General features: G+C 34.8%; 1 protein-coding gene and 1 long non-coding RNA gene across 3 annotated transcripts in view; both read left to right on the top strand.

The window, feature by feature from the left end:
* Positions 1–11,025, top strand: part of HSD17B4 (hydroxysteroid 17-beta dehydrogenase 4) — a 97,437-nt gene that overhangs the window by 54,516 nt on the left and 31,896 nt on the right. For both annotated transcript variants that reach the window (XM_033181465.1, XM_033181466.1), the window contains exons 14-16: positions 224–275; positions 4,967–5,038; positions 6,959–7,062. In XM_033181465.1, the coding sequence (XP_033037356.1) occupies positions 224–275; positions 4,967–5,038; positions 6,959–7,062 (228 nt within the window). The remainder of the gene's footprint in view (positions 1–223; positions 276–4,966; positions 5,039–6,958; positions 7,063–11,025) is intronic.
* On the top strand, positions 7,074–10,370 carry LOC117065972. Its single transcript, XR_004430115.1, has 2 exons — positions 7,074–7,306; positions 7,438–10,370. It is a non-coding gene; the product is annotated as an uncharacterized LOC117065972 (long non-coding RNA).

Below are 11,025 nucleotides of genomic sequence, written 5' to 3'. Positions count from 1 at the left end.
CAAATATATTTTCTCTGCTCCAGAAGAGCTGACTATCTTGAGATTGGGGGATTGATTATTTTTGAATCACACGATTAAGAAGAAGAAGCTAAACAGAGATAGATAACCTGGGAAGAAATGTGAGCCTGTGGACAGTAAAGTGTCACTTGTGAGTAGCAGTATCCACAGGCGAACCTGTGGAGCAAGAAAGTTTGCTAATGAAATTTTGTTTACCCTAACTTAGGTTCTTCATGGAGAGCAATACTTAGAGTTATATAAACCACTTCCCAGAGCAGGTGAGTTATTGATATACCAATTCCATAATACCATACTTTTATTTCCTGATTAACCTTCTAAATAACATCAGTGTGTTAGACTGGTATAGAGTGACCTAATAAAACATATCACAAATTATTATGCGCATGTGAGCCATTAGAGTAGATTGATGTTAACTAGTACCTGTTTTGGTCACCTTAAGCTTTGTCCTTTAATAGTCTTAAAAATTTATTTCATAATTTATCTCTGTTGATATATGTGTTATTAACAACTGAAAGGAACATTTGTGTGTGTGCTCTAAACTTAGTGATTGTGTATAATCTGTTACAGTTCTTAGGATTATTGTTCTTTTCTCAGGTATTTATACCGATTTTCATAAAGCAAACAATGTTAAAAGATACAGAATTTCTTGTAATTCATTTTTTTTCTATTTTGTTTTGGAGAAAATAAAAACAAGTCTGCTTTAATAATCATTTTTACTTTTCTCGATAATATCTTACTTTTTTAGTAAATCTCTTTATTTATAAATTTGATATATTTATTTCTCTATTTTGATGTTTGAATGTTGTCTAATTATATACTGGTCATATAAGGTGATAGAATACAAAAAGGAATGTTTTGTTAATATTTGTCATTTCACATTATACAATGTAGAAGTCAGCAAGTAGCTAGAATCCTACTTGAATATTTTTCTTAAACCTTTTTATTTTTTCTAAAAAATTTATGAGATTTTTATTGCTTGAAGCTGCATAGCTTTATTTCAGTGTAAGCATTATAGCATACATTTTCAAAACAGCTCTTTTTATGTGAAACAGTACACTTTGTGGTGATTGTGCATTGATCAAGTATCTGCTGGATATCCAGTATTTGCAAGGCACAGTATTAGGTAGTAGGTAATTTTCTAACCTGGCAGTATATAAAAATCACCCGAGTTATTACATTATATTATCTTTTAATTTAAGTAAAATGTAGATTCTCAATCCCAACCTTGGAAATTGTGTGTGTGTGTGTGTGTGTGTGTGTGTGTATGTGTGTGTATGTGTGCATGTATGTATGTGGTGGGGTGGTGTTGGGGACAGTGACTAGGGTTTCATATGTAACCAGCCCTATGGATCCACTTGGAAACCATTGTTATAAGGGAAGTAGAAATGTGTAAGATAGGTTTCTGCTATTGATTTTAAAATACGAAAAGAGAGATTAGATGTGTACTCCAGAGTGTTTATAACTGAACAGTGATGTGAATAGGAAGGTGTAGAGAATAACTTTTTAATTTTTTTACCTCCTTAGCCTCAAGTTATATTTCTCATGAATTATTTTTTCTCAGTAGAGCCTGTGCATTTTCTTTAAGTAGTTTTAAAATTTACTAGTAAATGTGAATGTTTAAAATATGATAGGCTTGTGGTTTGGAACCTTTTAAACTGCAGAAAACCAAGGTCACGACTACTGTTTATAATCTACTGTTTATAAAACACACCAATTGATGAGGCATAGAGTATCAAGCATCAGGAGACTGACAGCAACATCTCTTAATGGCTCATTTGTTGGCTATAGTGGTAGTGTCATAGGCTGACTTACCCTCATCATGTTAAAAATAACCACTAGAAGGAGTGAAGGAAACCTCACAGCAGTACTTTCTTTTCTGTCTGTTTTTTTTTTTTTTGGTTTTATAAAACTTCATTATTTGAAAAGTAATTTTAAGTTTTATTTTAGATTTAAGAGGTACCTGTGCAGATTTGTTACATGGGTGTATTGTGTGATGCTGAGGTTTGGGATATGAAAGATTCCATCACTTGGGTAGTGAGCATAGTGCCTAACAGGTAGTTTTTCAGGTCTTGCTTTCCCTATTCTAGTAGTCCCCATTGTCTGTTGTTCCCATCTTTATGTCCACATGTACCCAGAGTTCAGCTCCCATTTATAAGTGAAAACATGTGGTATTTGTTTTTCTGTTCCTGCATTAATTCGCTTAGGATAATGATGTCCAGCTGCATCCATGTTGCTGCGGAGCACATGGTTTTGTTCTTTTTCATGGCTGTGTAGTATTCTGTGGTATCTATGTACCACATTCTCTTTATCCATTTCACCATTGATGGGCTCCTAGATTGATTCCCTGACTTTGCTACTGTGAATAGTGCTGCAGTGAGCATATGAGGGCATGTGTCTTTTTGGTGGAATGATTTCTTTTCCTTTGGGTATATAGCTAGTAATGAGATTGCTGGGTCAAATGATAGTTCTGTTTTAAGTTCTTTGAGAAATCTCCAGACTGCTTTTCATGGTAGCTGAACTAATTTATATTCTCTCCAACAGTGTGCAAATAATGTTCTCTTTTATCTGCAGCCTAACCAGCATCTGTTATTTTTTTGACTTTAGTAATAGCCATTCTGACTGATGTGAGATGGTGTCTCATTGTGCTTTTGATTTGCATTTCTCTGATGATTAGTGTTGTGAAGCATTTTTTTTTGTTTGTTGACCACTTGTGTGTCTTCCTTTGAGAAGTGTCTGTTCATGTCCTTTGCCAATTTCTTAATGAGATTATTTGTTTTTTGCTTGTTGAACTATGTTTCTCATAGATTCTAGATATTAGACCTCTCTTGGATATATAGTTTGAGAATATTTTCTCTCATTCTTTAGGTTGTCTGTTTACTCTGTTCATGGTTGAATTAGGTCCTACTTGTTAATGTTTGTTTTGGTTGTAATTGCTTTTGAAGACAGCCATAAATTATTTCCTAAGGCTGATGTCCAGAATGGTATTTCCTAGGTTTTATTCTAGAATTTTAGTACTTTGAGATCTTACATCTAAATATTTAATCCATCTTGAGTTAATTTTTGTATATGATGAAAGGTGGGAGTCTAATTTCATTTTTCTGCATGTGGCTAGCCAGTTATCCCAGCACTGTTTATTGAATAGGGAGTCCTTTCCCCATTCCCTATATTTGTCAACTTTGTCAAAGATCAGATGGTTGTAGGTGTGTGGATTTACTTCTGGGTTCTCTGTTCTTTTCCACTGGACTTTTCTTGTACCAGTACCATGCTGTTTTGGTTTACTGTAGTTTTATAGTATAGTTTCAAGTCAGGTAATATGATACCTCCAGCTTTGTTTTTTTTTACTTAGGATTGCTTTGACTATTCTGGCTCTTTCTGGTACCATATGAATTTTAGAATAATTTTTTCTAAATCTGTAAAAAATGACATTGGTAGTTTCATAGGAACAGCATCGAATCCGCAGATTGCTTTAAATAGTACCACCATTTTAACAATATTGATTCTTCCAACCCATGAGTATGGAATGTTTTTCCATTTGTTTGTGTTATCTGTGATTTCTTTCAGCAGTGTTTTATAGTTCTCCTATAGAGATCTTTCACTGCCTTGGTTAGATGTATTCCTAGATATTTTATTTTTTTGTGGCTATTGTAAATGAGATTGCATTCTTGATTTGGCTCTCAACTTGAATATTATTGGTGTATGGAAATGCTACTCTTTTTTTTGTTCATTGATTTTGTGTCCTGAAACTTTTACTTGACTCATTATATGAGTTCTAGGAGCCTTTTGGTAGATGGAGTCATTAGTGTTTTCTAGGTATAGAATCATATCATTGGTGAAGAGAGATAATTTGACTTCTTTTCCTATTTGGATGTCTTAAAAATTTTTTTTTTCTTGCCTCATTGCTCTGGGTAGGACTTACAGTACTGTGTTGAATAGAAATTTAAGAAAAAATGGGGTAAATGGTGTTGGTTGTATGCTCAACAAATGTTTGTTGAATAACAGGGTCAAAAGAGACCAAGAGGGATCCTTGACATTGCCAATGGTTATTTAAAAAAATCTAATGTATGAAATATTGATGTTTGAAATTTAGTGGTTCAGGTATTCTGACTGCTTTTAATGTTGAATTATTTTTTCTAGTGAGTTCAGGAACATTATTATTTTTATTATACTTTAAGTTCTGGGGTACATGTGCACAACGTGCAGTTTTGTTAAACAGGTATACACGTGCCATGGTGGGGTTTGCTGCACCCATCAACGCGTCACCTGTATTAGGTATTTCTCCTAATATTATCCCTCCCCTTCCTCCCACCCCTTGACAGACCCCAGTGTGTGATGCTCCCCTCCCTGTGTCCATGTGATCTCATTGTTCAACTCCCACTTACGAGTGAGAACATGTGGTGTTTGGTTTTCTGATCTTGTGATAGTTTGCTGAGAATGATGGTTTCCAGCTTCATCCATGTCCCTGCAAAGGACATGAACTCATTCTTTTTTATGGCTGCATAGTATTCCATGGTGTATATGTGCCACATTTTCTTTGTCCAGTCTATTATTGATGGACATTTGGATTGATTCCAAGTCTTTGGTATTGTGAATAGTGCCGCAATAAATACACGTGTGCATGTGTCTTTATAGCAGCATGATTTATAATCCTTTGGGTATATCCCCAGTAATGGGATTGCTGGGTCAAATGGTATTTCTATTTCTAGATCCTTGAGGAATCGCCACACTGTCTTCCACAGTGGTTGAACTAATTTACTCTCCTTCCAACAGTGTAAAAATGTTCCTATTTCTCTACATCCTCTCCAGCATCTGTTGTTCAGGAACATTATTTCAAACCATAGTTTTTTAGTTTTGCTGAGCTTACAGTGGAAATGCTATTAAATTCTTTCACAGCTTATTATAGTAATCTTTGGTTTTTAAGATACTGTATTTCTTTTACTTTTCTTTCTAGGAAAATTAAAATGTGAAGCAGTTGTTGCTGATGTCCTAGATAAAGGATCCGGTGTAGTGATTATTATGGATGGTAATTTATTTACAATTCTTATAATATTATTAGATTGATAGGCTTTGTGTATGACATAGTACTTCACCATAGAAGTTGATTAATAGGTTAGTATTTGTTTTCCAATTTGTAAGAAAACAAGATAAGCATTTTTAAACTCTTTAAGAAAAATGAAGAAGGAGGGGAATTTCTGGGCTCAGGCTGGGAAGGGTGAGGCATTTCATTGGATTTAAAACAACATAACCAAAGCACAAGGGTGAGAAATGTGAGAAAGCACAAGGGTATTGATAATGTAGAGGAGAATTAAGCTTGCTGGAGTTATGTTTTTGGGAGGAAGGAATGTTAGATAGTCCTCACTTGACAGTTAGGCTGTATTTTAGATATTCTTTCTTGTGTTAGCTATTTGGACCTTGGAACATATTTGACCACTGAATTATTCTTATAAATGGTAGTTAGGCTCCTAGACTTACGTTTTTGTAAGTTTCTAGACTTGAACTTATGATGTGGTTTAAACACCACAGCCACATTTTATTTGCAGTGGGGAAAAAAGATTATAGTAGTTTAATAAATGTTGAAATATTAGTAATTAAACATAAGATAAAGATATGATGCTTAAAGTTTGTAAATTTTAAAAATTAAATTTAGATTTATAAACTTAAAATTTGCAAGTTTTAAAGTTTAAGAACAAAAAAGTAGATATTTGTTGTCAGTAATTTTGGAAACTAAGAACAGTATAAAGTTTGACATTATTTAATATTTGGAATATAAGTTTATCATTTTTGTTGTAAATACGTAGGAGGTTATACTGTATATGCTGTTTTGGAACTTACTTTATTTTTGCTTAATAATCAATTGAGAACATTTTTGATGCTCTTAAATATTATGTATGTTTTTATCTTTCTTCTCCTCCTTTTTCTCTTCCTTTCTCTTCTCTTTTTAGGTTTTCATACTTGTCATTCCAGATATTGGCCAACACTTGGCTGCTATACTCCCAGTTCTCTTTTAGTCTTCTCACCATTGTACCAAATGTAATATACCAAAAAAAAAAAAAGTCCTGCAGAAACATTGCTTTAATTTTTACTGTTCTCTCTTGATCTGTTCCATTTATTGAAATACAACTTGGTACTGGTCCTTAGTATATTAGAATTTGTAGACAAAGTATAGGTGAAATTAGTTATTCAATTGCCTGTGTGATAAAAATAAAAATCTTATTTGAAATACATTGACATGCCTTTCCTTATTTTTGGTTAGAATTAGATTTTTCTTTAGTATGCAATTTAAAATCATATTTCTACGTTTGCTGAGCTAGATATGAAACAGATAATAATCTGTCCCTAGTAAGTTAGTAAATAGAGGGACAGCTGTCTTATTCATTACTTGCTCACTTGCTCACTCATAGCATTTATTCACTGATTTATTAATTAATAAACACTTATAGGTGCCCTTTTTTCTGCACAGGAACTATTCTAGTTGATGGGAAAATAAAGAGTGAGCAGAACAGCCATGATCCTGCCCTCATGTGGCTTATACCTTCATTCCCACTTATTTCCTCTCCATGCTCTTCTTGACTGCTTTGGCAGAATGTTTGTAAGTTGGAGTGTGGTTAAGTACAGATAGTGGGATTATTTGAAATGTTTAAGGTGGAAATAATTGGAATCTGAATAGCAGTTGGAGAGCCTTAAGAAAAGTGAAAGAACTGCTCTTTCATAGTTAAGAAAGGATTTTTGAAAATCCTCTTCTCTCTGCCTTTCAGAATCTGGTATGAATGGATTAAAATGAATGCTTTGTAATCCAAACTTGGACACCTTTACATGTTAGAACTCTTTCAGTAATTGGATTTTGTTTTTGAAACCTTGACAGGAATTGTTGAACCTATCTTGGTTAACTAGTTATGTCTTTTGGTAGTAACTTCTTTTCTTTTTTCTTTTATTTACTTTTCAGTCTATTCTTATTCTGAGAAGGAACTTATATGCCACAATCAGTTCTCTCTCTTTCTTGTTGGCTCTGGAGGCTTTGGTGGAAAACGGACATCAGACAAAGTCAAGGTAAGGGATGGCTTTATAAGCAAAATATATGTGTAGTTAAGGATTCTTATCTATACAATTGAGACTTGAACAGCATGAGTTTGAACTGCATGAGCCCTCTTATAGGCAAATTTTCTTATACATCTGCCACCCCTGGCACAGCAAGACCAACCCCTCTTCTTCCTCCTCCTCCTCCTCAGCCTACCCAATGTGAAGATGATGAGGATGAAGACCTTTATGATGATCTGCTTCCACTTACTGAATAGTAAATATTCTTTCATGTTTTTATGATTTTCGTGACATTTTCTTTTTCCCAGCTTATTATTATTATTATTTTTTTTCGCAGAGACAAGTGAACATGTGTTTCTATGCCTTTCTTTCTATGTGTATGTCAAGTCTTTTTCAAAACAAGGCCCCAGGAAACTCCAGATTCAATTACGTCCCTGGGCTTGGTCGACGGCTGCAGGAGTCCTAGGGAGCCTTGTACAAATGCTAGAGTTACTCATTTACCAACATTAAACCCTGGGATAGACGATGCAGCAAAGCAGGACTCCTTCCTCCATGGGATGTGCTGATTTCAGACGAGGCAGCAGCCATTTTCCTAGCTTATTTTATTGTAATAATACAGAATATAATAATATAACACAAAATATGTGTCAATTGATGGTTTATGTTATCGGAGTCAAAAGTTATATGTGAATTTTTGACTGCATATTCAGTGCTCCCAAGCCCTACATTGTTTAAGGGTCAACTGTATATTGATCTTATATTACCATATATGTAATCTTACAGTGTAGAGACTTGGTAATCAGTACTTTGAATTAGAGTGCATTCCTTGAATTGGAAGTGCTGTTCGTGTTTATGTATTCTATATACAACATATTTTATATGTAGAAAAGCCTTGCTGAGTTAAGTATAATGTATCTGAAATAATTGTGGGAATATTTGTTATTTTCTTGTACAATCTTTGCAGATCCCAAAAGTTTTTAGAAAAATTGAACACAAGTGATCCTTATATGGATTAAAACCTTCATTTATTAACAGACCTAAGTATTTCTCTTATGCAAGATAATTCTGGTTATTCTTTTGTTCTCAGATTCTAAAAACATTTTTTCTTAACAATATTTAATAATTTGGATTTCACATTAATCTGGCTTTACCTTTAAATTATTTGTGGCAATAGGATTATACTGTAGTGAATATTCTTCTGTAGTAAATAAAGTATTATTTAAAGCAGTATTGGGAAAAGACTTCTGGAATGGTGGCATAAGAAGCTCCTTGAACTTTCTTGTCAGTGAAACAACCATGACTTGTAAAAAGTTATTTTAAAACACAGCTATTTAATGTCTCTGGAAATTGTCCTAAGGGTATAGAGCAAGCAAAGAAACATTTATTCAAGAAAATCTATTGTATTTTGGTAAGAACAGTGAGACTATGTGGCATTTAAGCCACAACCCCTCCCTTTGTTCTTCCTCTCCTGGCTGAGCATGACAGAAACTAGACCCCAGGCGTTTGCAGCCAAGAATGTAGGAGACCTCTGCCATGCTGTCTTCCCAGGAGGGGCAGGCTATTCACTTTTCTTATCCTTCTCACTAGCTCTGAATTGCAGATGCTCTATTTCAGGTAAAAGTGACTGACTTGTGAGACTCTATTTCTCCATCCAGCCCCTACTTACAGAGTGGAAACTTGACCCTACCTGTGGCAGGCTAAGAATACTGGGGCCCTGATTGCACTTGCCCCTAGCTTTCCCGTAGCATGGAGGTTCCATGGCTGGAGAGCCAGCTGAGAAGGACAGCAGCCACTACACCTGCCCTGCTTCATTCTTGTAAAGCAGGCGTATCACTGGGAGAGAAGTACGTCACCATTCCTGCAGAAGTTCTGCCTAGAGGGAGAGGGAGCCTGTAGTAACACAAAGCTCTGACCCTCTTCTCAAGGAAACAGACTCTTTTTGTAACTGAGTATTTGGAATTTCAAGCTCAAGGATGCCCTCAAAAACAAGGTGTGACTGTAGTGATAAGCAATTAAGAGAAGGCTGGTAGTTCCATAACAGCAGAAGCTAAACTGTAGCCTAGCTAGACGTTTACTAGAAAGAACCAGGGAAAGAGATAGCTAAGAAAAGCCCTTCTGGGATTGTAACAAACCTCAAAGACTGGCCTCAATGACTACCCTTGCAAAGAGACTTGAATTTAATTGGATTAGATTGTTGAACAATTTATATCCCAGGACCCTGTTGAAAAAAATAGAACAGTCATCTGGCAATTAATGGAACCTAACAACTGGATATGATACCAAAAGAGGCAGACAGTTTAATAGAACGACCAAGGAGAGACAGTCAAAGAGAGTCCTGCTAAAACCAGTGTCATCCTAGGGTAACTGCACAGACTCAAGGCGCACCCTCTGAGGAGCAATATCAGAGGCTGTACATTGTTGGGAGAATAGACTCACATGTAAGAGTCTAGCTAAGTTACTAAATAAATAAACAATAGAAACAAGCCCTGGAAGGGGTGGGGGATTAGTGTCTAGAGTTGTTATAATCTATTATCTGAAATTCCCAGTTAGCAACAAAAAATTATTAGACATGGAAGAAACAGGAGAGTGTGATGCATAGAGGGAAAAATCAAACAGGCAACAGAAACTGCCTTTGAGAGGACTTAGTAGACAGACTTCAAAACATCTGCTATAATTATGTTCAAAGAATTAAAGGAAACCATGCTTAAATGTTACTAAATATATATAAATTATTACAAAGACCCAAATAGAAGTTTTGGAGCTGAAAGTATAATAACTGAAATGACAAATTTACTGTTGAAGGGCCAAATGTAGATTTGAGCTGACAGAAGAAAGAATCAAAAAAGCTTAAAGATAGATTGATGGTGATTATACAAACTAAAGAACAGAGAGAACCACAGTGAAGAGAAGGAAAAAGAATGAAGAGCCTTAGAGAAAGGTGGAATATCATTAAGCACACTAACATTCATATAATGGGTGTATCAGATAGAGAGAAAGGAGTAGAAAAAAAGTTTGAGGAAATAATGGCTTTTTATGAAAAACATTATACATCCAAGAAGCTCAGTCAACTCCAAATAGATTATATATTTAAAGAGATCCATATTCTCTTCATTGTAGTAAAAGTGTTGAAAGCCAGAAACAAAAAGAAAATGTTGAAAATGACAGAAAAAATGACTCATTACTTACAAAGGAACCCCAATAAGATTAAGAGCTGACTTCTGACTTCTCATCAGAAACAATGGAAGTCAAAAGATAGTAGGCTAATGTATTCAGAGTGCTGAAAGGGAAAAAAAAAAAAAAAAAAACCAATAATTTTATAACCAGCAAAATGATCTTTCCAAAATGAATGCAAAATAAAGACATTTCTGGACAACAAAAACTGAGAGGATTTGTTGTTAGCAGTCTTGCCTTACAAGAAATACTAAAGAAAGTTCTTCAGATTGATAGCAAGTGACCACATACTGTATTTATGTGGAATACCCAGGATAGGCAAATCTGTAGAGTCACAAAGTAGATTAGAGGTTGCCGGGGCTGGAGGAGAAAGGAGACAATAGAGAGTGACTACTGAAGAGTGTAGGTTTTCTTTTGGGGACATGAGAATGTGCTTAAGTTGATTCTGGTGATGGTTGGACAGCTCTGCGAATATACTGAAAATCACTGGATCTTACATTTTAAATGGGTGAATTATATGTGTATTGAGTCAGTAAAGCTGTTTGAAAAATTAATATTGATCAATACTATATGAAAACAGTGTCCCGGGCCCACATTTTAAAAAAAAATTGTGCTCACTTATTGCTTGGATGTGAAAAAATTACCTGGACAGATATTAACTGAGTATAATTTATGTGAGGTTGTATCTATTCACCGGTAGCAAATTATGAGTTGTTAAGAACCCTAAGGCAAGTTATGCACTGCACAAACATATGCAGTGGCATTGTCTGAATGAAAAGCTTGGAAATGTTATATTCACTCTTT

This window comes from Trachypithecus francoisi, unplaced genomic scaffold (genome assembly GCF_009764315.1).
Source record: "Trachypithecus francoisi isolate TF-2019V2 unplaced genomic scaffold, Tfra_2.0 Lachesis_group2, whole genome shotgun sequence".
Lineage (NCBI taxonomy): Eukaryota > Metazoa > Chordata > Mammalia > Primates > Cercopithecidae > Trachypithecus > Trachypithecus francoisi.
The sequence above is the reverse complement of the archived record's forward strand: the minus strand, read 5'-3'. Positions and strand labels throughout refer to the sequence as shown.